The sequence below is a fragment of the Podarcis tiliguerta genome (genome assembly GCF_965153285.1).
Source record: "Podarcis tiliguerta genome assembly, chromosome: 1".
NCBI classification, from domain to species: Eukaryota; Metazoa; Chordata; class Lepidosauria; order Squamata; family Lacertidae; genus Podarcis; species Podarcis tiliguerta.
In genome coordinates this window covers 97,255,753-97,282,951 of record NC_139534.1, presented here as the reverse complement: position 1 = coordinate 97,282,951, position 27,199 = coordinate 97,255,753, and the positions used below count along the sequence as shown (strand labels likewise).

Sequence of the window (27,199 nt, the reverse complement as noted above, 5' to 3'; positions counted from 1 at the left end):
AGATATCCTTGAGGTGTCGGGTCTTTCAGCAGGGAGAGAAATCCTGGTGGATATTAAAAAATAATCACCAAATAATATTTAATGCGAAGCCAAGTATGTTTAAAGTAGAGAGCTAATTTGCAGTTGGGCAAGCACAGACTCTTAAGTTATGCATGAATAAGACTTGCCATTACTTCAAACTTACAATGCGACGCTGAATTTGAAAGTAGTTTTCTGAGAATTTACAAGTGACCTATTCATTTGAAGAACTGAAGCTAGTTTTAAAAAAGACAGTTCCCTTTCGATATTTGGCAAATCTGTTTGACTGCTTTTCAACTGAATCACGTCAAAAGTAAAGTCACTACGTCAGTCTAGCAAATTCTACACAGTGCAACAGGAACAAAAACTCCCCACAAAAGGGTTCAGAGAAATCTCCCTTTGTTTTGCATCAGAGAAACAAAGTTGTGCAACGAGGAGAATTTTGCAAATAATGTGTTCTACAGAATAGAACTCCTGTGCATTTAACAGCATGGTGATTTTGCTCCCATTCTGGAGCTAGTGCTCAAGGCAGGAATATACTTGCATACCCTCCCTCCAAGATACTATAAGCTGCAATAGGCTGAAACAGGACAAATCACATTTTCATCTGGGATACCTAAATTTCGGGAAAGGGCAAGGTAAAAGAGAAGAAGGTCTCTTGCATAAGCCCATACACTTACAATTTGCACTACATACCTGAAATGGGTATTGATTTTAATACAGAGATGAATTTCTGGATCAGTTGCGAAAGGAATCTTCTTTCCTGAAATGCCCTAAAAAACAGCAACACATGATTCCACATCCTGCTTTTGAACTTCCCAGGTGGATCTGGTTGACCATGGCAGGAAGCAGAATGTTGGACTAGATAAGCTTCTGTTCTGACCCAGCAAAGCTCATCTTATGTTCTCACATAAGCAGCTGTCTTACTGCATGTCTTTCAACCTGGCTTACTTGGGAAAGGTTCCTGGTCAGTCTATTCAATGTGTCGGTACTGGATGAATAAACCAAATATGCCAGTATAATATGCAGGAACATATTGTGGTACAGCTGCACTGTATCACATCCACTATCCACTACACCCAGATGGCAAGCAGATGTGGGGTCTTAGTCAGCCCAACTTTCCCCAAGCAGCATGAGGTACAAATGGGCCTTTGCCAAAACAGCTTTTCTTCACAGACAGCAAATTACAATCCCCACACATGATTTTTTAAAAGCAATAATATTAAACTTACTGTGCCCAAGTATTTTCATCCATTTTCTCATCATTCTTCTTGATCAAATTCCAAAATTTTCTAAGCTTTGATGTCTTTTTCAATTCGAGTGCCAGACGAGCCTAAAAGGGTGAGACGATGAATTCTTAATAGTAATGATGAGCTAGATCTCTAGTATTTCCATCCATCTAATTTGGGTGCCCCAAAGGTAATTTCAAAACCCCAAACTGAACAAGAACTTATGCTTGCCCATTGTAAAGGCAGAAGAATTTAAAAGTCTGCAAAACCGCTGATTAAAATAGCAATAAATCTCTGACAGCAGAAGCTGTCGTGCAATGGTTCATTAGAATGCAGCAGAAATAGTCCAGTGAACCTCCATGTCCACATGATGCTTCAAAGGTTCCCTGCATTCTTTATGAAACACTTACAGGCTGCAGGCCCATCCACATGGGCAGGGAGATAAGCTGCTGGACTTGCCCTCTGATCAAATCTACTTCCTGTTGCAAGAAACAGAACAGGCTATTAGTATGGTTGTGAGGCTTGGATTCAAAACGACAGTTGCACAAATGGAAGGCACCTCTAGTTGCACAAGGAGGAAGGGGTGTCCCCAACTTTTGGCAATTCCCTTCCCACTACAGCCTCAACATGCCACCTCCCATGCTCTACCGGGAAGACCCTCAAACCCTCCAGAATGGCTTTTGGAAGGCTGCAGTGGTAAGTCAGGAAAGCTCTATTCCATGAGGAAAGGGGAATAAATAATCTACAGCCGGCCAATATCGCTAGTATTCCATTAAACCAAACACGGCCCGTGAGCCATGAATCACGGCTTGTCAGTTCTCCAAAAGCAGGAAAAAGAAGAAAAATCCCCGCTGATGTACTTCGTTTGGTGGGTCATTTTTTTTGCAGATCTGATGTTAAGGGGTTATCATCTGGTTCTATAGAATTTTCTGTGCATGGAGTGGCTTCCGAGTCATAACCCCCCTACTCTGGAGAGGCCAAGGCTGGATATCACCTCTATAAAGCCAAATGCTAACCAAAAGGAAGACTTAACTGTCCATTTGAAGAATCATATATACTAAGAGCAAACAAAGATGCAGAGTTCTATCGGCTATGTAGCCCAATGTGGCTACTGAGAAAGAAAACATCTATGGGGAAGATGGGGAAGAGGGAGACTGGAGTAGCCTGAAAGAGGACAAGACTAGCAGGAACACTGATCAAAAGTTACTCTGCAATACGACACTTTCATGAAAGTCCCACTTACTAAATCCTAGGGCTTAGCTCCTGAATATTTGCCCAGTGAAAGAGGTCTTGGAACACCTGCAGAACCTGCTCAAACACAGGCTCTGATTTATCCTTAAGAGAAATACAATCTCTAGTTGAGGAGCAGGCATTGGGAATGGCTCTAAATGGATCTTTGGAATCCTAGTGTAATAAATGCCACTTAAGAGGACTCCTTCAGAAGAATACTGTGACAACTGAATGTGGAAAGGCACAGCATGCTAACAAGAAGAGGCTGCTCTGAGTAGACAGGACTATGGACACTACTGCCATATTTGCCAAACACACCATAAATGACAACAATGACAAATCTCTGAAGAATAAAGCTTACCAGACTGTTGAAGCAGTGGTCAAGGAAGAGCAGGAGTATGGTCTGCTCCTGCAGAGAGAACTCGCTGTCACTCTCAGCCAAGGAAGCATCCAGCACACGTTTGAAAAAGAACGGAAAGTGCTCTGGCTTCTTTTTGAATGTCTAAGGGGAACATAAAGTCAGCAGTGAGCTCACATTTCTATGCTGTGTGGATGAATAGTGGGGGAATGCACTCACTGGACATGACAACTGTAAGCTGTTGGCAAGCACAGACTGGCCATTTGCTCACAGGTTTACTGCCGGAACTAGCTATGTAGTAGGAATCGTAGCATTGTAGCATTGTAGCATTTGTGCTTCACAGTAAGCAATTCGGTGATGAACACCAACAGAACAGCTGTATCTTTGAACAATGCAAAAGACAATGAGTGATATTCAATATTAGTTATACTCAGAGTACAGTGGTGCCTCGCAAGACGAAAAGAATCCGTTCCGCGAGTCTTTTCGTCTTGCAGTTTTTTCGTCTTGCGAAGCAAGCCCATTAGCGGAGTAGCGCTATTAGCGCTATTGGCAGTTTAAGGGCTAAAAACAGCTTTTTAAGGCTTAAGGGATGAGCAGTTTTGCTGCTAAAATGCTTTTAGCAGCTTAGCGCTTCAGAAAAAGGAGTTTTGGAGCGGAAAAACCCCCCGAAAATTTTCGTCAATTTTCGTATTGCGAAGCAAGCCCATAGGTAAATTCGTCTTGCGAAGCGCCTCTGCAAATGGAAAACCCTTTCGTCTTGTGGGTTTTTCGTCTTGTGGGTTTTTCGTCTTGCGAGGCATTCGTCTTGCGGGGCACCACTGTAGATCCACTGAAATCAATGGACTAAAATTATTTAGGTCTGTTAATGGGTTTCCTCTTATTAAACACTGGATATAATTGCTGAAGAGTGTTACGGGACAGAAGCAGGAGTCAGACCAATCACTTCTATCTTCTTGAGTAGAAATAGTTGGGTGGTACCCAAATACAATACCCACACTTCTATACCCAGCTGAGGGGTAAGCACAACATCTTTTTTCTGAATGTACAAAGGATCACAATGGGGGCAAACTAGCAAATAACAGAAGTGATTCACTCACAACAGACCTGTGTCCTGCAGCATGATAGAAATTGGGTTATCAGTGAAAACTCAAAAAGTAAAAGTAGAAATAGACCGTGTACAGAAAATTGAAGGCTTTTTATAATAAATAAATAAACTGAGACCCAAACAAGATGTGCTGACAGAAGCTTTTCTTGAAATGCAGCTTCAGAGAGGCATGTTTTAATTTTAAAAAATCAGGAATATGACAGGGAAATAATTAGTTAAAACTTATTACTTCCCCTCTGGAACTCTCAAGGCTGCTACTTACATAACAAAACCGTGTATTATCCAACTTCATCTCCTTTGGCTCCAAATGGAAACCAAGACCCCATTCCAAAAATCCTAGCAGTATTGCTGCTTCCTTCCTCTGCCTCCACCAAGGTCACTATGCTCCCACCCCCTGCCCAAAGAACGCTTCATTGCATTACCACAGGCATGCCTCTTAACGTAAGGATGTCTCTTAGCATTACTGGAAGATGGAGCCATGGAGACTGGAAACTATTGATAATGTAAAATGGCCCCAAAGCAAACTTATTCTCCAGTTTCCAATAAAGCTGTCCTACAGAAACGAACATTTCTCTTGCCATTATCTTTTGACAGCACAAAAAACTTCGCCATTAAGTGCCAGACTTTGTCAAGTCACAACGCAGAGAAAACACCTCCAATCACTGAAACAATTCTTTTCACATTTCTCCTGCTTCCACTGTGAAACCTTTCAACTGTCCCTTGCTATTCTCTAACAGGAGCCTGCTGTTGTTTTAAAAGGCAGACGACTTCAGACGAGGCACAGTGACAGCCGGTATTGCGCTTTCTGACATGCGACGACACTTTAAGTGGGCAATGTGAAAGTTGCAAATTGTGGCTCAAAGTTACTGCAGGCTATAATTGAAGTCTATTACCTCCCATGCGGGAACGTTCTCCCTGAACTTTTCATTCACCATACAACAGATTGACATCAAATAAGCCTTGCTGGACACCTCAGGAGAATAATTCATCCACAAGTAATTTTCAAGGTACTGGCTGTGAAAAGTGAAAAGACAAGAGAGTTACCACCCATCTAATATGTCATTCATCGGGGGACAAGAAACATAATGATCTTTTTTAAAAACTAAAAAAGTCATCTATATGATTTGTACGTAGCTTCCAATGTCGCCTCCAACACAGGTCACTGCAATAAAAGTTACCAGGGCCATTTAAATCAATCTGAGTGAGGACAGCCCATGAATTAGCCCTCTGGAACACTCTGTTCATTAAAGAAGTTTTACATGTACTTGGTACAAGCACTACATTAGTCTGAACACTAATTCATGCTGATTTTGTAAGGAGAATAAGAATAAGCAACCCTCCTACTTGCGACACGCACTTCAGCAGACCCTTGCTTTAGTACTCAAAGGCAAATGCCTCCTGTCTCTTGAAATAAAAGCCATCAGCCTAACATAGAAAGGCTTTAGGAAAGTCATTACTACACCAAATAAAACATGAATTGTGGAAAAAATTGAATCGACACGGTGGACACTTGCGAATGCGCTAAAAAGCAGGACAACTTGGTTTCACAAGCATAAGCAAAATCAAAAACCTATTTGGGAGCTGAGGATATTCAACCTAGAGTGGCCACAAATAACTTCCATGCACTCCCCCTCCTCCCTACAGCATCTTATAACTTGCTTCTTCCTAGCCCAGGGTTTCCTAAACTGTGGTCTGTGGACCACCAGTGATCTTCAAGTGTCATTCAGCTGGTCTGCAGCATGTCCCCCTTAAATATTCATACTGATTTTTAAATTTTATTCATATTGGGGTTTTAAAATTTCCTATATTGTATCTTATTGTATTATAATTTGAATTCTTTGGAATGCAAGTTGTAATACATTGTATTACAATATAATAAACAGAAGAAGCAATCTATCCCTCTGCATTACGCTTGCCACTACCAGCAGAAAAATATTTAAGTGGTCCACCAGCAGCATCAACAATTTTCTAGTAGTCCATGGGAGAGGGGTAAGTTTGGGAACCACTGCCCTAACCAAAACAACAAACCTTTTCTACATCTAGCTCATGTCGAGGCTCCTCCAAGCCCCATTATGAAAATTTATTTGTGTTCCATCCAAAGACCTATTTACCCAGCCCATCTCCATTCTTCCAGCAAAGGCTCAGAGGTTTTTCAATCTAATTGGGCAAGGATCACAACCCATTAAAAGTTTATACATTACAGGCTCAGTGCAAAAACAAAGGTTTCAACAAAGTTACATAAAACACCCAGAGTGTCATCACTGCTTACAGGGGAAAAACGAAGCAGGAGGAAGCTTTGATTTCTCTAAAAGTTTGGAAGAGTTAAACAAAAACCTTTACTTTAGCTGGCATAACATTGTATTTCCTGTAGTTTCAACTATACAGCTTATGACATGCTGGGATATGGCCAGGTGAAGGAATGAGCTACATTATCTTTCCAAACAGCTATGGTATTTCATCCTTGCCTTAGTAATGGTAAATACAAATATTATTTGTAATTAGAATGTTTGAAGCATTTCATACAAATTATGTCAGCAATCCTTATAACGACCCTGTAAGATATATTCAGAGATAGAGCCAGCATTGCACAGTGGTTAGTGTTGGACTAGGGAGCCATGTTCATATCCCCAGGCAACCATGATCTTGGACTAGTCACTGTCTCTTGGTCTATCCTACCTTACAGGGTCGTTGTGACAATGCCTTGAGTTTTCTGGTGGGCTATATATGTATCAAACAAACAAACAAAATTATCATCTCCATCTTGCAAATGGAGGATGTGGAGATTACGCTGGGATATAGTGGATTGCTAATAGCCAATTAGTAAATTTATGGCAAAGGAGATTTTTGAACCAGTAAGACACTACCGCACATGGGTCAGATTATCATTTTAAAGTGCATTTCTTTCTCCAAAAACACTTACCTAAATTCCAGAAGCATGATTTTTCTAATCGCAAATCTGAAATCACAGGCAGGGGGGAAAATTAACATTTCAACTCTTGCCTAAATTAGTTTACCTTATGTTGTATATTTGAACTCAAGGGGTATTGTGCTTTGGATAGCAGATTCCTTATGGTGCTGATGATGGACTTTTGATTGCTCCACATCTCTTGTGATATAAATTACTGCTGGGTTCTCTGCTGTCTCCCATGCTATGTAACACCCAGCAGAGGCTGGTCTATTAGAATGAATGGACCATCAATATCAGTCTGCCTCAACCAGCTCCCACCTTTCTGTCCCCATTTACAAATAGTTCAGCAGGTGGCATTGGCTATCAACCTTCTCCTCCTTAGTCTTAGTGTTACAGGGAGAAGGATGGGGACAAAACCTGAATTAGTTGGTTCTGAATATTATTGTCTATGGCTGGTGACCTTCTTCCCTTCTCCCCTACCAGTTGTGATGGGCACCAGCTTTCACTGTTAACATGAAACTGCCATCAGAGATGTCATCAGAAAACTAACAACTCCCAGCTGCATTTCTCTTTTTCATTCAGTCCAGATGGCATTGGGATATATGAAGGTTGCAAGTCTTATATTATGGTTTTAAACTGTATTTTTCTCTCTTATTGTATAAGCCAACTTGAATGAGATTTACAGTGGTACCTCGGGTTGCAGACGGGATCCATACCAGAGCTCTGACCAGATCCCAAGGTTTCCGCAACTGGAGGGACCATTTCTGGGCATGCGCGCATGCCGAAACCCGGAAAAATACTTCCAGATTTGCCACGTACGTATCCCAAAGGATATGTAACCGGAGGTGAACACAAGTAGAGGTACCACTGTACTCATAAAGACAGAAAAAGACTATAAATCTTTTAATTAAATAAAAATTCTAGACAGGTGCCCATAATCAGTGGTGAGATGCACTGGTCTATGGCCTGTATTTCTTCTAAGGAATAATAAAAAATTGTCCTTGCAAGACAATTTATGCAAGAAAAGCATACACATACACAGAATTCGGACACTTATTTTATGGAGACTTCACTGTTTGAAAAGTCAAAAATGTGTCTATTATGATACTGATAATGGATAACAGAGAAAATGCAGTATACATACTTGGACCTAACAATTTCTTTTCCATACACATCTTCAATAACCTACAACAAAGAAAGAGAGAGGGTTTTTTGAAAAAAGAAAAAGATATGCAGCACAATTCTTGCTCTCCTTTATCTCCTCTTTTCAGTAACATGCATTTTCAGAAATGAATTCTTTAACACCATCAACACAGTAGCACGGTTTTAAAACTACAATAATGCTTCATGTTTTCAACAAATGAAATCAGAAGTATTAAGAAGACTGTGCAGGGAAGGAATAATAATCTATGCACTGAAATCAAATTGAACTAACAATGTTTTAAGCATTTACCTTCGACTCAAAAGGTAGCCTTTTCTTGACATGTGGTGCCCAGTACTTGTTTGCCAACTGTAAGATAAAAGGTCATTCCATTAAAATATACAATCAGAAGTCCTAGCCTTTGGTTAAACCTCCATTCTATAGGATAACATGAGAATATTTCCATACTTTCCCTCTGTGTACAAAAAGGGTAAGGATGCAAGGTTTTATACAGTCGTACATTGGTTTTCAAACAGCTTAGTTCTCAAACATTTTGGCTCCTGAACGGCGCAAACCCAGAAGCGACTGTTCCAGTTTGTGAACTATATATGGAAGCCAAATGTCTGACGGGGCTACAGCTTGGCTGCTTCCTGCAACCAATCAGAAGCTGTGCTTTGGTTTCCAAATGTTTATAAATAATAGTTTAATAACTTGAATATTCAAACACTGCTGAGCCTTTGTCCTCTAGATGTTTTGGCCAGTGCTAGCAGGGGCTGATGGACATTGCAGTTCAATGTCAAAGGCACCAGGTGGATAAAGGCTGAGCTAGCTACTCATTATAGGGCCAGATTGCAGTAAGAAAGTAGTTTCCTCTGGGTGAGTGGCATGCACACCAGTTTGTTGAAAGCTCTATTTTTTAATAATGAAAAAGGACCGGCAGACATTCTTATTTTGAGCCCTGATTTATAAGGCAAAATATCTTACTAGTACAATGGTCTGCTTTGGGGGCACAGTCCTAATCCCTCCCCAGTTAGTACAGTGAGTATATCCTCTGTGTGTGCTCCAGCCATTCATTTTATCAGTCAGCAAAATGATGGTGCCTGTCAAAAGGCTTACTGCAACTATATGCAACCACAATCAACAGATGATAATAATGACCTTTCTTCATGGTGTTAATTGTTGTCCATGGGTATTTAGAACAATTGCTTTCCTTTATTATTAATAATAATAATAATAATAATAAATTTTATTTATACCCCGCCCTCCCCAGCCGAAGCCGGGCTCAGGGCGGCTAACAACAATTAAATAATCAAACAATCAAATAATCAAACATTCTAAAAACATTCCATTATAAAAATTAATTAAAGTCAAATTAATGGCAACCATTGAGCAAAATTCTGTGCAGGTTGCCAGAGGAGGGCGTCAGGCTGGGACCTGACCAAAGGCCTGGTGGAACAACTCTGTCTTGCAGGCTCTGCGGAACGATGTCAGGTCCCGCAGGGCCCTAGTCTTTTGTGACAGAGCGTTCCACCAGATTGGAGCCGCAGCCGAGAAAGCCCTGGCTCTAGTTGAGGCCAGCCTAACCTCTCTGAGGCCTGGGACCTTCAGGATGTTTTTATTTGACGAGCGTAGGTTTCTCTGTGGGGCATACCAGGAGAGGCGGTCCCGTAGGTACGAGGGTCCTAGGCCGTATAGGGCTTTAAAGGTTAAAACCAGCACCTTAAACCTGATCCTGTACTCCACCGGGAGCCAGTGCAGCTGGTATAGCACCGGATGAATGTGATCTCGCAGTGAAGACCCTGTAAGGAGTCTCGCTGCGGCATTCTGCACCCTCTGGAGTTTCTGGGTCAGTCTCAAGGGCAGCCCCATGTAGAGCGAGTTACAATAATCCAGTCTGGAGGTGACCGTCGCATGGATCACAGTGGCTAGGTCAGGGCATTATTAAATACAAAGTTCAGTGTTGGGAGAAACAAGTCATATGTGCCTAATGGTCAATACACCCACAAATACAATACTTTTGACACTGAAGACAGAAAGTATTTTGGACGCATGATGCTTTGCAGGAAACATGGTTGAGGTATCCTGCCTTAGTGTGATCATCAACAAAACCTCCATGTTCCGGGGCAGTGCACCTAGTCTAACTGTACTACTGATTCCATATTTTACCAAGGCTTTCCCAGAGGCATCTATCCAGCTTTTGCAGAAAACAGGTGCTGGATTAGAATATGAAATGTTGGTCTGATTCAGCAGCACTGTTCCTACGAGAACATAAAAGGAGTGCTGCTGAATCAGACCAAAAAGGCCAATATAACCCAGCATCCTGTTCTCACTGTGGTCAACCGGGTAGGTGCCTATGGAAAACCCACGAGCAGGACATAGTTTTAATTCGACCAGTGTTTAACTGCTTTTAATGGTTTCTCGTTGTTCTTATTTTTATCTGTAAGCCTCCTTGAGTCCCTGTCAGGGGGGAAAGTGGAGTATGACGAAATATAAAAGCCAGCACAACAATCCAGATGTTTAGAAATGCCGGTGCGAATTCTAATCTATTTTAATGTTTTAACTTCTTGTATACAGTGGTACCTCAGGCTAAGTACTTAATTCGTTCTGGAGGTCTGTTCTTAACCTGAAACTGTTCTTAACCTGAAGCACCACTTTAGCTAATGGGGCCTCCTGCTGCCGATTTCTATTCTCATCCTGAAGCAAAGTTCTTAACCCGAGGTACTATTTCTGGGTTAGCGGAGTCTGTAACCTGAAGCGTCTGTAACCTGAGGTACCACTGTATTTCAATGTACCGTAAACTTTTCCTGGTTTTATCTTTTCGTAAACGGCTTTTGAGGTGTTTTCTTCTTGCAACCAACAAACTTCATGAAACAAACCAACCAACCAACCCAAAGGACAGCACCCTTAGCCATTGATTACCCAGAGACGCAGTGCCTCTATAATCCTAACGGTGGCCTGGTGGTTAGTGACAGACCGAAAACCTGGGAAACCAGGGTTCAAATACTTTCCTGGGCATTAAAAGCTCACTGGGCGACCCTGGACCTCCCACCTTAGCCTACCTCGCAGGATTGGTTTTTTTGGGGGGGGAGAAGGTGGGAGACAAGTGCAATCAATAGATAAAGGGATCCTCCCTAGTGGGGGTTTCCCTCATGTGCCACTTCAAAGGGGGACGAGCCCCAGATCTTTCTCCACCTGAGCCCAGTAAATTCCGGATCCCTTTGCTCCCTTCGGGTCTGAGCTGGGGGGGGGGCGTGGGGGGCTCACCTGCGTCACGAACTCCGCGTTGATCTGCGACACGGTGGGAGCCACGATCTTCTTGGGCGCAGGCTGCTCCTGCTGGGCTCCCGCCGAGGAGATCGCCGGCGCCGCTGCCATGTTGCTTCCGCGCAACAGCCCCTTCCACGCCTCTCTCACGAGGCCAGCCCGCCGCCCTCTCTCTCTTGAGAACCACGCTTGGTATCGCCCGTTCTCCCCCCCCCCCTCCGTAGTATGGTTTCGCCCGCCCGGACTGAAGCCGCTGCTGCCGCTGCCGCTGCCGCCGCCGCCGCCGCACACGCTACTTCCGCTTCCTTTACAGATTCCGTTCGCCGCTTCTCTTTCCCCTCGCGTTGAGAAGCTGGAGCACATAGAGATAGAAAAAATAGCATGACGTCCACTCCCTTCTTGAGGGTTCCATTCCATGCACACTTAGCAAGGAGGAAGTACCATTACACTCAACGGGGTTTACTTCTGCGTTTAGGATCTGTGTTTAGGATCTGCATTATACACTTGGAAAGGTTGAAAGCGCAAGGTGTCCGCGTGCAACCGAATAGTTGAGAAGGGAGGGGATTTATCTAGTTTATTTTTTACTTTTGCTGCAAACAGAGGGGCGGGAGCTTTTGTTTTGTGTCTTGATTTCCGCTTTCAGAGGAGAAGTGGCCGCGTCAAAAACCGCTTGTATTCAACGAAGAGTGTAACCCTGATCTGCAAGGAAACCCGATTTAATTTAATTTAATGACAGCAGCTATCCTGCGCGCGGTTACCTGACAATAACTCACGTTTACCGTGAAGTTAGGGTGAAAGTTTCTGCTGTGACAAGAGTTACAGCGCAATCCATACCCTCTCTACCCAGTGAATTCAGTGGGGCTTACTCCCAGGGAAGTGGTGTTAGGATTTCAGCTTTGTTAGGATAGCTTTCCTGGACTGCAGCCCACTTCCTCCGGTGCAAGAAGTGTTATCCACAGTTGACAAAAGTGTGCGCGTGCGTGCGTGTATACACACATTCACACGTTATACACTGCTGTTATGGTCATGGTTTTAAGTTAGTGGTTTAAGACCTGCTTGGGCTCCTATCATTCTCTCCCAGTCCTCGTCTCTGAGTGGAGCTTTTCCCTTAGTTTAAGTCACGCTGCAACAAAGTAAGCTTGTGCTTGTTCTCTCCCTGAACTCAGCACGACACACACAAGAATATAGGCAGAAAATCTCAATAATTATACGCATGACACTTAGCTATGAGATCATCACAATAGGAGCTTTGAGCCACAGCGTGCAATGACTTCAGCCTAAATGATTTAAACAGGAGTGCTCGCTGCTCCCCTCTGCTGGACCTTGGATGTAACAGCAATATAAGTACGGATTTTATTTCGTTGCTTTACCAAGGGTCTGCAAACTTTTTCAGCGGGGGGCCGGTCCACTGTACCTCAGACCTTGTGAGGGGCAGGACTACATTTTTGGGGGTGTGTGTGAACGAATTCCTATGCCTCACAAATAACCCAGAGATGCATTTGAAATAAAAGGACACATTCTACTCATGTAAAAACACACTGATTCCGGCTGGACTGAGAAGGCGATTGGGGCAGATCTGGCCCCCGGGGCCTTAGTTTGCCTACCCATGCTTTATTCAGTCATTACTGTATGTAATTTCCTACTTTACATGCAGCACAGCATTCGTCAGTGCTTGTATATTGTAATGAAATCCCCCCCCCCCCAATCATATGAACCTGCGGCAATGCTTGCAGGATATCTTTGGGACCAGGCCATATATGTCTGCTATCCCTGGAACTGGATTGTGTGGGATATAAGGCTTTATTTATTTATTTAAAATGTAATTAAACATATACAAAAAGAGCCCAACTGGAATACAGTACATTATCTTTGCATAATTGTTATTGACCATGACACCTTCAGGCAGCACTTAATCGTATGCTGGTATTCTTTTGTCAGGCTGGGACATTCCTTGACTCTACAGCATTGGTAAACACTTCCTCTGCTTGCCTGGAATGTGATGGAAACATAGGAAATGACCTTATTTGGCCCCCTGCTACTGGCTCGGCTTGGTCAAGCTGAGGTCTTCCTCGTCACCTGCTAGTCCGATCCTTTTTCAGAGATAGCAGACTTGTGGCCCTCCAGAAGCTGGGTGCTTCCAGACAAGCTGCTTATTGAGCAGTCACTCTCATCTGTTTGCAGGAAGGTCTGATGGCATTGCATCACAGCAAGTGTAACCCCAGTACATTTCCCCCATCACTTGCCTTATTGCAAGTCCCATCCTTGCATAATGCCTCACAATCAGCTATAACTGTGGAAGCTGAATTTGCTGCCATGTGATTGGATTCCACCTGAAAATTGCCACAGTCTGGAAGTACCCATCATTGGACAACCTCGCTCCCTGCATTGCCTCAGACCACTGGCCAATGCTGGCTTGGAGTTGGAGGCCAGCACAATCTGAAGGTCCCTGGTCCCTGTTTAACCAAAGATGCCTGGGACCCAACCTGGGATCTTTTGCATTTAGAGCATGTGCTCTACAGGCTGTTCTGTAACTTCCATTCTGATCAGAAAGGGTTTAAAGATGCTCAGGTTATCCAGACCGACCTTTTATGGTTCCCTTTCCTTCATTTTCTAGCGGGAAATTAGTGGCAAGAAGAATTTCATAGCCACCCTGATCCCATTTTTGCAGACAGCTGCCAGGATCTAGTCCTGCCAAGAACCATGGGAAATAATCTGTTTATTGTTGCATCAAACCAGCCAATAGTCATGCTCCAACAGTGAGTTGGAAATGCACAAGTTCATCCACAACTTTGCATATATTTGTGTTAATGGATTGAAGGCCATTACCAAATCAGTAATTCCAATCCAACTTGAGTAAATTTTCCCATTTATGACGCTGGAAATGCTCAACTGAAAGTTCCCACTGCAAGCCAAAAGGGACTTAGCTAAATGAGACCAGGTATGTGGAAGTTGTCTATCTAACCAGAACATCAGCAGATCTTTTTCTTGATTGTAAAGACTGGATGTGTATGTTTTGTTTTCATTAACAAACTATTATGCTAGTTGGCTCTATTTCTTGGATTCAGCCTCCTCAGATGAATTGGATTTGTCGAATGTAGTGGTGTGTATTTCTTTCTTTTTCTTTTTTTACATAGCAGAAGTTCCTTTCTTTGTTTATCTCATTAAACAGTAATGATTGGCTGTACATGATGCCTCAGTTTAGTAACAGATGCTTTCTGAAATATTCAGGACTTTAAAAGGAGCCTTCTGTGCTGTTCTGGTTTGTGTATAAATATTTATTCAGGACAACTTCTGAAAAATGTTCTACCGTCTATGTCTGTAAGTAAAATGCACAGTAAACTTTGTGGACGATTTATCTTGGACTAAGTAGGACTCTGCAGGCCATATTCTCAGGCGAACCAGTTACCTCATTTGAGCCCATGCTTATACGGTGGGCTGAGTGTCAAAGGTGTTTCCCCCACCATTTTTCTTCACACCATCCAAAGGACCTCCCAGCACATAGGTCCAATGTCCAAACTATATTCATAGAAGGGAAGCCAACACCCCAACCCTAACCAAGCCAGCACTCTATCTGGCATGTGAGAATTCTCCCCGTAATACGATACAAAGAGGAGCAAGACTGCTACCATGTTGTGGGAATAAAAAGGTGGGAATAAAAAACTGCTCCTTTCTTTACCTCAGGACTGGGGAAACATGTGGCTCTGCAGATATTGTCGGTCTCCCAATTCCCATCAGCTACCAACCCCCCAGGGATGATGGGGTCATAGTCCAAGCAACATCTTGAGGGCTCCAGGTTCCCCATCCATTAATAGCAGGCTTCCTCAAATTCGGCCCTCCAGATGTTTTTCACCAACAACTCCCATGATCCCCAGCTAGGAGGACCAGTGGTCAGGGATGATGGGAACTGTAGTCTCAAAACATCTGGAGGGCCGAGTTTGAGGAAGCCTGATTAATAGGCTGAGAGCTGTATTTTGAATTTAAAATGTCCAGCTCAGATTAGGTAAGTCTGCCAGCATGTTGCAAGTGGTTAACAGACTGACATGGAACAGTTACAAGCACACTAGTCCAAAGGTGGGCTACAATTGGTGGAAGAACAGTGATGGCAGCTGCATAAACAAAGAAGAGGTGAGATTTAGGACTAAGTTATCCGGCTAAGCTTGAAAGCATATTGGAAGAGCTTGGGGAAGACTCGTACCCAGTGGTAACATGTAGGTCAGGATAGATGCACTAGTGTATCTGCAACACAATCTTTCAACATGGTTGGGCTGGTATCAGTGGAGGCTTGAATTTAGTTTTCAAAGTGAAACTAAACATACACAAAGTTCAAAAACTGCTCAATAAAAGGAACATTCATTATAAAAGGAAATATAGAAGTTTCATTCAGCAGTAAAATATTTAACTCCAATGCAGAAAATGTGATTTTTGAGGGGTTTTTAAAAAGATTAGGCAGATATGTGATGCAGAGGCACTTGAAAACACTGGGAAAAAATACTAATACATGAAAGTACACTTTCAACAGGATTGCCTAGGTATTTTTCTGACACCCATAAAAGCATACTCATCTCTGGCTCATAGAAGTAAATTTGGGGTATGCTTTTGAGAGATTTGTTAAACTCAAAATGGAAATGATCTCTTGATGTTAACAGTAGGAAGGTTGCCACTAATCTGTAAATCCCAAGGAATAATAATTTGATTGATAGGCAGGAAACATATCACTACAAATCCTGGGAGACCATAATTTGTAAATTGATGGTTCACTAATAATCCAGAATGATAGGTTGATGTTTCATCAAGGGAGTTAATAACAGATGTTCTCCTGGTAGCCAGGAACCCAACTTTAGCCTTTGGAATATGATATTTCATCAGAGTTTGAGGATTTGAAGGCCCTTCTTCAGTTTGAATGCAGAGAAAACTTAAATTGTGCAAGGAAGTATCTGTGGGATTGAGTGTGGGTATGTATGGGTATTTTTAAGGATTGTATGAAATGTATGTACATTTGTAATATGTATGTATTAATGTTGAATTATTTTAATAATAAAATATTTTTTTAAAAAATTGTGCAAGCTAGCAGAAACATCATTGGGATCCAGTTGTTCTCTTTAGGATCCTGATGCAGAATTAGCACTGCTGCTAATTAGCCCAGGAATCTACTTGTCCCTACCTCTACCTATGTACCAGTCACTAGCCATGGAATAGCTTGACCTTTGTCTAATGATCAAGCCAATTCAGCCTCTTCTTCTCTCCTGGCATAGTATATTATATGGTTCATGCCACAGCTACACCCATCATTGAAGAATGTGCAATTGTATAAGCAACTAATTTTGTACAATTACATTTCCAAGAATTGTTTGACTCTCTGACATACCCGAATTGTCGTCTTCTTCTTCTTCTTCTTCTTCTTCTTCTTCTTCTTCTTCTTCTTCCTCTTCCTCTTCCTCCTCTTCCTCTTCTTCCTCTTCTTTCTCCTCTTCTAGATAAAGTGATGCCTTCTCAAGTAAGAGGCTCGCCTGAATATTTTGTCAGAAACAACATTCAAAATGATTCTGCTTGGCATACTTTAATGGCGTATTTCAAGTTTAAAGGGTGCTTTAAATGTCTTAAACAGTATTAAAACCTCTTTAACTTTTCTGCTTTGCTGGTTTATCTTGGACTTCACTGGTGGAGAAATCATCACTAGCAGTTTGTTCCTTTCCCACCCTTTATTACACAAATAGAATTAAGTTATCTTTGCTATCAGACTAGAGTCCATCCACAAAGTTCTGTCTCCAATTTGATTTCAGTTACATGGTTTGACTGTGACTCTCAAAAGTTAGAGGACCAAGGAGGATGTCTGAAAATAAGGTGAAGATTCAAATTCAATCTCCCAGGCAAGCAAATTCAAATTTTCAAATTTGCGCAGCTTCTACCTAGGCTCTTTTCAGTATGGGTGAGCTGATGTCTTTTAAAATGGGCAGACTGTCTAAATGCCTTTCTGTAACAAGTACAGCCAAAGGGCTTCTATCCTGTGTGAGATAATGTCTTTGAAGCTTGGAAGAAGGAGGAAAGGCTTTTCCACATCTGTCGCATTGGCATACTTTATGTCTATTATGTATATTTTTACTGAATGCTAAAAGAGTGCATTGAAGTGCTTCTGGTTATCAAAGAAACTATCATCTCATGAGCCATAAAGTGAGTCATCTTTATAATGCATAGAATCATCCATGGCGGACTTTCACAGCATACATTTCTGATTAATTTCTAAATAATGGGTTTCTTCAGGCTCTTGCTAGGATAATGCCAGATCAAACATCTTTTCCTTTGGATTGTTCTTGCAAATGTCCAAGCTTTCTGGGTCCAGAACCCTTCTTGCTTGATGGAGCCAAATTGTGACTTCTAAAGTGCTGCATTTCCCCATTTTTTTCTTGTATGAAAAAGGAAACTCGGAGACATTTTCTCCACCATGTTTGAGTTTCCTCAAAGGCTGTTTTTTTCTTAATGTGGGCTTCGCAGTGGTAAAGCCACTCACCTGCTGTTGATACTTGTGAGTTCTTAGAGTCAAAGCTATGGTTTTCCTAGTAGCGATGTATGGAAGTGAGAGCTGGACCATAAAGAAGGCTGATTGCCGAAGAATTGATGAATTATGGTCTGGAGGAGACTCTTGAGAGTCCCATGGACTGCAAGAAGATCAAACCTATCCATTCTTAAGGAAATCAGCCCTGAGTGCTCACTGGAAGGACAGATCCTGAAGCTGAGGCTCCAGTACTTTGGCCACCTCATGAGAAGAGAAGACTCCCTGGAAAAGACCCTGATGTTGGGAAAGATTGAGGGCACAAGGAGAAGGGGACGACAGAGGACGAGATGGTTGGACAGTGCTCTCAAAGCTACCAGCAAACTGCGGGAGGCAGTGGAAGACAGGAGAGCCTGGCGTGCTCTGGTCCCTGGGGTCAAGAAGAGTCGGACATGACTAAACAACTAAACAGCAACAACAACAATACTTCCTTCACATTTGTGCAAACTGCACATCTGTCCTGTTTCAGAACGTTGTTCGCACTCAGAGCACTGCTACAACATAAATGCAGTGATGACGACCCAGCTGATCTCCCTAATGGATGTCATATGCAGTAACAGTTTCAATACATTTCTGTGCACTTTGCAATGCTGTCTGTAGCATTTGGCTCCTAAGACTCTCTCTCTAGTGCAGTATCCAGAGTAATGTTCGGAGCATGAAACTGTTTGTGCTCCAGAAGTTTGTTCTGGGGTTTAAAACCCTGATGACAAAGAGAACATTCAGAAGTATTCTCTTCATGGGGTTTCATCTGTTGATATTTTCTGGTGTGTCAACTGGCAAAAAGATTTAACACATACTTTAATGGCTTTTGGGCAGTGTGGATGTGCAATAGTGTGGATGTCTATTTAGCTTAGATGGCGCACGAAATATCTCGCTGAGAGTCTCACACATATGCATGCTCGTCCCCCTTCTGGCATCATGCAGATAATCAGATCTGGTGCGCAGATGCTGCACACCCTTCTCTTTCTCTGTAAAATGTTTTGGGCAAAGAGAACACCCCATGACCCAAATCTCTTTTGTCTCTTTTGCTTGGCACTCTTTGATCTTTCAGCTTGCTCAGCCTCACCCTAGATGTTCTCACTGTGAAGCTGTTGGTGTCTTTGGAGTGCAATTAAATGTTTGAAGTTTTTGTGACAAATGTTACACTTGAAAGGGGCCTTATGGGTGAGCCAATGTCTCTCCAGATGGACAAACTGCCTGTAAGTTTTGCAACTAGCATGACATTCCTATGGCTTCGGGCCAGTGTCTATAAGATAACACCTAGATAGTTTGGATGACGTTTCAAACTGTTTGTAGCAGATGTCACATATATATATGGCCTTCCCCCAGATATTTGGCTGGTTTTTACACCCTGGTGAAATTTTAGCATTTTGTACATCAAGCTATATGATTCATATTTTGTCAAAATCTTTGGCAAAAATAAAGCCTTTCAGCTGGAACCACCAACGTCCCACTGGGTCTCTCTAAACAGTGCAAATAAAATGTTTTAAATATATGCTTTGTTTTCTTTAAAATTGTGACATGTTAGTCTGCAGCAGGGGTGGAAAGACAGAAAAAACAATGCCTTTTTTCTGCCCCCTCTCCCTGATGTTTGCTGTAACATGAGCAGAAATAAAACAGCTTATGGCAGAACTCATGAGTAAAATGACCTGTAGTTTTGTGGGGTGAGCTCCCGTTGCTCGGTCCCAGCTCCTGCCAACCTAGCAGTTCGAAAGCACAAAGTACAAGTAGATAAACAGGTACTGCTCCGGCGGGAAGGCAAAAGGTGTTTCCGTGCGCTGCTCTGGTTCGCCAGAAGCGGCTTAGTCCTGCTGGCCACATGACCCGGAAGTTGTACGCCGGCTTCCTCAGCCAATAAAGCAAGATGAGCGCCACAACCCCAGAATCGGCCACGACTGGACCTAATGGTCAGGGGTCCCTTTACCTTTTTACCAGTGTTATGGGTGCTTTGAATTATACCAATGTTAACTGATGTTTCGTAGGACTTTTTCCTTTATAGTATAATGCATTTATATTTATATTTTTAAATGTATGTCGCTGGGAGACCTACTTAAGCAACAAGCTACAACAATAAATAACAACAACAATAAAATTGTTTCTTGCACCTTAGCAGATGCACCTACTACCAAATATGTGGTTTTTTTGTTAACCCGCCGGTACCCAAAACTGGAAAAGGCACCAAATTGCTCCTTCAGCTCTCTTCCCGTTGTGCCATTAATTAGTGTGCATGCTTACTGGAATAGTCTTTCCTTCTGCACAAAAGGCCCCAGGCCCTACGGTAAGCAGAACATGGTCTCTTCCAGGGCACTGCTTCATTGTGTGCTTGTGAAGTACAAACCTGCCCATGCGCCTCAGCACTTCCTACTGCAAGGCTCAGTTTTGTGGAACTTGGTGCATGTTTCGTGAGAGAGAAAGTCCTCCCTTCCCTGTTTCAGTGTGGCTTGCTCCCAAGGCAGACGGTGTTGGTAGCACTTATCTATCATATCGGCTTTCAAAGGCAGCTTAATGCAAGTGTTCTTGGACTCCTATCAGCCTGGGGACAATGGTCAGGGATTGTGGAAGTTGTACTGCAGGAACATCTAATCCAGAACTACAATTAATCCAGAATGCGGCAGCTAGACTGGTGACTGGGAGTGGCCGCTGAGGCCATATAACACCGGTCCTGAAAGACCTACATTGGTACATTTCTGAGCATAATTCTAAGTGTTGGTGCTGACCTTTAAAGTCCTAAATGGCCCAGTATACCTGAAGGAGCATCTCCACCCCCAATGCTCAGATGAGGTCCAGCTCCGAGGGCCTTCTGGCAGTTCCCACACTGTGAGAAGTGAAGCTACAGGGAACCAGGCAGAGGGCCTTCTTGGTAGTGACGCCTGCCCTGTGGAATGCCCTCTCATCAGATGTCAAGGAAATAAACAACTATCTGAATTTTAGAAGACATCTGAAGGCAACCCTCTTTAGGGAAGTTTTTAATGTTTGATGTTTTATTGTGTTTTTAATATTCTGTGGGGAGCCGCCCAGAGTGGCTGGGGTACTATTATTATTATTATTATTATTAATAAACAACCATCTGGCAACCAATCTTGGGTTTCAGATAGTACATGGGTAGATGAATCTAAAGAGCCCAGGACACAAATTTTCATAGCTGCTATGGTGGCTCATTTACCAGAAGTAATGAATTTAGCATTAACTCTGGAAGCATATACTCAGTTTTGACCAAACTAAGCTTCCCGCCCCGCTAGTTGGGACAGTGAAATAATTTGCAATGCCTGAAAACATATGACTGAAATATCTTTTAAAGAAATAAATAAGAGGAGCACTTTTGGGGGGAGGGGAAAATCCAATCTTAAGATGTGTGACAGCTCAACACAAGTGCACTTTTGATGCCTTTTTGAGATTGCTGTGAAAGATAGAATAGATATGCTCTAACAAGTGGATTATGAAACCCTGTTAGCTCTTTCAACTGGTATTTATTACACTGGGGCTTGAACTTAAATCTCTTACTTAAACAGCAGATCCCTTGATGATCCAGTGAAGATTCTCCTACAGTAGGACTGCAGGGTCTGATCCATAGCGTATGTCTCACCTGTGCGTCATCACTTACCCTTTATTGATGCCAACCATCTGCAAGAGGAAGTATTAAGAGGAGTAGCATCTTGTCCGGCAGCAAAGGATTAATCAATCAGAAGCAACACATAGTTTGATTCCCATGAAATCAGGTTATCCATTTGAGAGCTTGCTCAAATATCTTGCAACAAAGAAATAGCTGAAAATACAGCAACTGCGCTCCCAGTTATTCTCTGCCCTTTGTTAAGGGGGAACAGGTGTGTTGTTTGCAACTTGTGTGTGAAAATTCACAGTAAGAAAGGGAACAGGAAATCCTGCAGGCATAATTTACAGGCCTAAGCATATGATAATCATCTTCAAAAAAATTCAGAAGTCACATCTCCCGAGGACTGTCCTTAGCAGGTGTTCGGAAAGCATAGAATTTATTACCTCTGCGTATCCACCATTCTTTAGTTTGACAGTGCTGGAAATCAAGTCAGATCCTCTTGTTTGCAGATATCCTAAATAACGGCTAGTGCAAGGTAGCAGAACATACATCAAGCGACAACACTGCCATCCCAAATTTATTTGCAGAAGAATTTAAATTAGCAAGAAACACAGCCAAAAAATATTTATGAGCACTAAATATAGGGAGTGTTTTTTGTTTGGCTTTTTCTTTTTTTACTTATTCCGCTGCCAGAAGCACAGGGATTTAGAGGGAGGAAAATCAATGAGAGCTAGAATCCCTATCCGAATAGTGAACTGATGAATTACCATGCAGCTTACCATGGGAAAATTTAAGCACTCTGATCAAATGATATAAGCCTGTGATGGAGAGTTTGATGGGAGCAGTGGAGTGGCACAGTGAACCTAAATAGTTTTGGCCATGCTACAAGATGCAGTGATTTATTTCATGCAGTATGGAGGCAGCTAGATCAAAAGATGGTGATCGTGCCAACTTCTTGCACAAACCACACCTATGCATTGTGATGACATCTTTCAACAAAGTTTAGGGGATGAATTCAAGCCCCTATGACAGGGGTAGGCAACCTAAGGCCCATGGGCCACAAGCGGCCCACAGGGGTTGTTTAACCAGCCCACGAGCCGCCCCTAAACTGAGCCGCCCGCTCGGCAAGTCCCCACCAGCTGTGCTAAACCGACACGGCGCTGGGACTCGCTTCCGCAGTGCCGGAAATTGCGTCTGCGCATGCACAGATGCTGGAAATTGCATCTGCACAGACGCTGACGCTGGAAATTGTTTCTGTGCAGACGGAGACTCCGAAAATTGCACGCGCACTATCCGACCCGTGGAGGGATCTCCACTGGAGTGAACCGGCCCAGATGAGGTAAACCTTGCCGACCCCTGCCCTATGAGATAACAGATGTCAGTAGGAGAACGTATGGAGCAAATATAGCAAATATGAGACTATAAAAATAGTTGTTGGGTAAATACAAATACTGTTCAGGAAGATGCTTAAGTTTTTTTGCCAGTTGGTTGTTAGCAACGCCAGGTTGACATCTCTACACTATTATATATTGATGATGCTGACTCAGTTCACATGTCACACAAAGCCAAATCATGGCTTAGCAGGAGTGTGCAGGCTCCCAGAGAGGAGATCAAGACTGCTTTACTCATCCCTTGTCTTGGTTGTGCTGCGCTGTGCCAAACTAGGCTTAGTTTTTAATTGTTAATTTGTGGTTTTATTTTGGTCATTAGTTGCCCTGAGCACTCTGAAGGAAAGGTGAGAAATAAACGTTTGAAATAAACAGAGACAGAGTCAATAATTTATTCACTGCATAAGCTAAAATCCCACAAAGGGATCATAGAGTCATAGAATTGTAGAGTTGGAAGGGATCCGAGGGTCATCTAGTCCAGTGTTTCCCAACCTTGGGCCTCCAGCTGTTTTCGAACTACAGTTCCCATCATCCCTGACCACTGGTCTTGCTAGCTGAGGATAATGGGAATTGTAGTCCAAAAACAGCTGGAGGCCCAAAGTTGGGAAATGCTGATCTAGTCCAACCCCTTGCAACACAGGAATCACAACTGCTTGAGATGAGATCTGGCACCAGGTTGGGCAGGTGGGCATTTGTTTCTAGGGGAACAGCCTGCATAGGCCAGATTTAGCCCACAGGCTGGAGGTTCCCCACCCCTTGGTTACACGGTTTTGTGTGTGTGTGTGTGTGTTTTTTTTTACTTCAATTTTTTTTATTAAAGATTTTATTGTTTTACAGAAGTATGAGTAATGTCTTTCGTATTTTTTCCATGTAACATTTTTACAAATCAGTTTCATTTGTTGAAACATTGGGGGGGGAGGGGGGGAGGGGGCGAGATGGGGGGGTCGGGTGGCGATGTTTCTATTTTGCTTAATGTATGTAGGGTTTGCTGTCAGCGTTGCTCGTGCTGTTCATTTGTGTTTCTTTGGTGGTGAGAGAGGTTGGGGTTGGCCTAGGGTGTGGTTGTTTGTTTGTGATTGGCTGTGGTGATCTTTTTTTTCGTGTGAGTGGGGTGGGTGGGTGTTTTGGATCAGGTTAGCCATATTGATTTGTATGCTGTTGGTGGATTATTGTCATTGTCTTGTTGGGCTGTGTATGTGATGAAGGGGAACCATACCAGGGTAAAGGCGTCTTTCTTCTGTTTGTCCCCATCTCAGTTTCAGTTTATTGGTTAATTTTTCTAGTAGGGCTGTTTCCCATACTATTTGGTACCATTGGTCCATGCTTCCTCCTGACAGGTCTCTCCAGTGTCTGGTTATGGTGTTTCTGGCTGCTGAAAGTAGGTGGGTTATGAGTTCTTTGTGGGGTAAATGGGCATTGTTGTCATGGAAGATGTTTACACGGTTGTACTGAGACCGAGGAGACCAAGGCTCAAATCCCCACTCTGTCATGGCCCACTCACTAGGATCAAATGGAGGTTAGGAATGCCAGGAGCAGTGCTTTGAGATCCTTGGAGGAAAGGCAGGATATCAATGCAGTAAATACTGCCTGAAAGAGGAGCACGTTGCCTGTGATGGATAGGAGCACTGGGTAGCCTGTTTAGTCTGTTGCATTTGGCTCTAATGGAAGTCTATTTCCAGAAGGAGGTCTATAGTACCTGATGCATTTTAATGTGTGGCATCTGTCACAGACAGTTCAACTAACAGTCCACAATCAACAATTTAGTTGCCATGTCTGTTCCGTTCTTGAAGGAAAAAGCAGAAACCGTATCCGTTAATCGCTAGAATCCCTGAAGAGTTCCTGCTTTGAAATTAGTTGCAGGCACTATCAATTATATCTCTTTAAATGGACACATTTAATTACTACAGAAGAGAAATTGATTTTTAAATTACCACTGATGGCACTGTGGGTATCTCAGTGTTCCCAGGTACATCCAGGCTTTCAAGTGTAATGAGTGTATTAATTAATCTCCCATTGGCAGTAAATGTGAAAAGTTTCTCTAGCGCTCTTCTCCTGCAGCCATTGTTTTCTGCTTAAAACAAATAGAGAGTACTATGTGGCCCTAGAATCATTGAGCTGGAAGGGATCCAATGGTAGCCCTTTGCCCCAAGAGAGGATATCTTATATTCGTGCCTGGTGCCTGGCCACACTTTTGCTTGTTGAAGAATTCTCTGCTAGGATTCTGCCTGATGAACAGTTCTGTGTTACTCAGCGCAGAACAACACGCCTCTATTTCAGCAGTCATTTGTCTAGCGTAACACGTCAGCATCTTGTATTGCTTATTTGGGGGGGGGGGAGTATAACAACAACTAAGTACAGTGGTACCTCAGGTTACAAACACCTCGGGTTACAAAGACCTCGGGTTACAAACACTTTGGGTTACAACTCCACTAAACCGGAAGTAGTACCTCAGGTTAAGAACTTTACCTCAGGATGAGAACAGAAATTGTGTGGCAGCAGCAGGAGGCCCCATTAGCTAAAGTGGTACCTCAGTTTAAGAACGGTTTCAGGTTAAGAACGGACCTCCGGAACGAATTAAGTTCGTAACCAGAGGTACCACTGTATATCGGGATGGCCAATGGATGCCCATGGGAAGCTCACACAACACTCTAAGTGCAACAACACTCAGCACAATGGCACTCTACCTTCCTGTGGTTCCCAGCAAATGGTATTTCGAAGCCTACTACCTCCAGCCATGGAGGCCAATCATAGCTATCATGGTGAGCAGCCGCTGATAGGCTTATCCTCCATGAATTTGACTACGCCTTTTTTGAAGCCACTTGTTATCACTGCCTTCTAAGGTGCCTCCTAGTCATAGGCATCTAGGGTGGGACAGTTGAATGGATTGATTGTATTATGCTGGATCAGGGATGCGGATGGCGCTGTGGTGTAAACCACTGAGCCTCTTGGGCTTGCCGATCAGAAGGTCAGCGGTTCGAATCCCTGCGACAGGGTGTGCTCCTGTTGCTCGGTCCCAGCTCCTGCCAACCTAGCAGTTCGAAAGCACACCAGTGCACATGACCCAGAATGCTGTCTGTGGACAAACGCCAGCTCCCTCGGCCTGAAAGTGAGATGAGCGCCGCAACCGCATAGTCAGGTGTTCTTTGCCTTACCTTTTACCTTATTATGCTGGATAATTTAAATTATATGTTGTATTTTGTTGGTCTGGTTTTTTTTTAATTGTTGCAACACTTCATGAAAAGGAGATAATAATGAAGGGCAGGATAGGAACCCAGTCAATCATAACAATTATTGTATGTATGACTTATGCAAGTGTGCACTGATCATTATCACTATGTTAACTGGGCTCATGGCCCCAAAATTAGTTTGGCAGAAAAAGCCAAAGCATATAAGCAGCTGAAGAACATTCCATATAAAATATTCCTGGGGCAACATTTGACACTAGAGAATCAAATAAGCTATTTTTACCTTTCTTTCCTCATAATACTTTTTAGCTCTAGCAATTTAATTAGTCCATGCCATCAGTTCCAGTCCTACTTCATAATGAGACCAATTTGTCAGTGTTTAATACATAAGGGACTGTTTTTTATGATCTATACCCAATAACCACAATACCTGAGTTGACTTGCCAGGAGGGGTTTCATCATTCTGTTAACTGAAGTGTATCATTTGCATGAAATCTGCATAAGTCTATGTTTTCATTTGCTTTGCTTCAGTACTTTAATCATTTCCCATGGCTGTCCAAGTAGTATGTAAAAAGGAGAAACTCTTCTATTTGAGAGGGCTCTGGATCTGCAATGAAGGGGTCCTGGGTGCTGTGCCGCTGTGAAATTTGGGGTGTTTTGTGATGTCATCTTTCAGTCCAAACAACTGTGTGTGCTTGGGCTGCCTCACTCAATTTCAAAGGAAGGATTAGATATGCGCAGATGACTTGAACCTAAAAATAAAAGCTGCCTTCTTGGATTGGTCCAAAGTTTATTTAGCCTAGCATTCTGTTTCCAACAGTGCTCAGGTCAGGCAAGCATCTGGGAAATTCAGCAGTGATCTGACCCTCTCCTAGGAGAAGAGGGGAGGAGGGAGGGAAAAAGGGAGCAGATAAAGAGTGAAAGAAGGGCTGTCCTTCCCCATACTGGATGTGACTCTACCTATGGCTGGCATCCAACCCTTGACAGGTCCCTGACCCCAAATTCACGGGGTGAAAAGAAAGAGCCTCATACTGACACAGTTGAGGTTTTATAGGCAACAGCAAAATATATGTGGTCCTTCATGGTAGCAAATTATAAGAGCAAAGGGCTGGATTTTACTTTGTTACCTCCCCCCACCTAAAAAAATATAAATGTTTATGATTCTTAATTAGGACAACTTTCAAAGTTTGGTAAGTGGCCATCAGATTTTATAAGAGAAATTTAGCTTCATGTTTAGATAAGCATGTAGAAAGTGACACAACATTGAAAGAAATTT

At 42.8% G+C, this 27,199-nt stretch overlaps 2 protein-coding genes across 2 annotated transcripts in view; both read right to left on the bottom strand.

Moving 5' to 3' along the window:
* AQR (aquarius intron-binding spliceosomal factor) overlaps nt 1-11,593 on the bottom strand; it is a 51,651-nt gene extending 40,058 nt beyond the window's left edge. Inside the window, exons 1-9 of the mRNA XM_083452336.1 lie at nt 11,254-11,593; nt 8,302-8,358; nt 7,993-8,033; nt 6,861-6,896; nt 4,834-4,954; nt 2,839-2,979; nt 1,658-1,726; nt 1,251-1,351; nt 715-791 (exon numbers count right to left, since the gene is read on the bottom strand). Coding sequence (XP_083308462.1) covers nt 715-791; nt 1,251-1,351; nt 1,658-1,726; nt 2,839-2,979; nt 4,834-4,954; nt 6,861-6,896; nt 7,993-8,033; nt 8,302-8,358; nt 11,254-11,364 — 754 coding nt within the window. The 5' untranslated portion in view covers nt 11,365-11,593. The remainder of the gene's footprint in view (nt 1-714; nt 792-1,250; nt 1,352-1,657; nt 1,727-2,838; nt 2,980-4,833; nt 4,955-6,860; nt 6,897-7,992; nt 8,034-8,301; nt 8,359-11,253) is intronic.
* Nucleotides 11,594-17,130: 5,537 nt separating this feature from the next.
* ZNF770 (zinc finger protein 770) lies at nt 17,131-21,901 on the bottom strand (the record flags this gene model as incomplete). The annotated part of the gene is given in 5 exon segments (XM_083399488.1): nt 17,131-17,252; nt 17,255-17,359; nt 18,870-19,026; nt 19,030-19,182; nt 21,794-21,901. Coding segments are annotated over 5 exon segments (645 nt in total).
* Between the last annotated feature and the right edge of the window lie 5,298 nt (nt 21,902-27,199).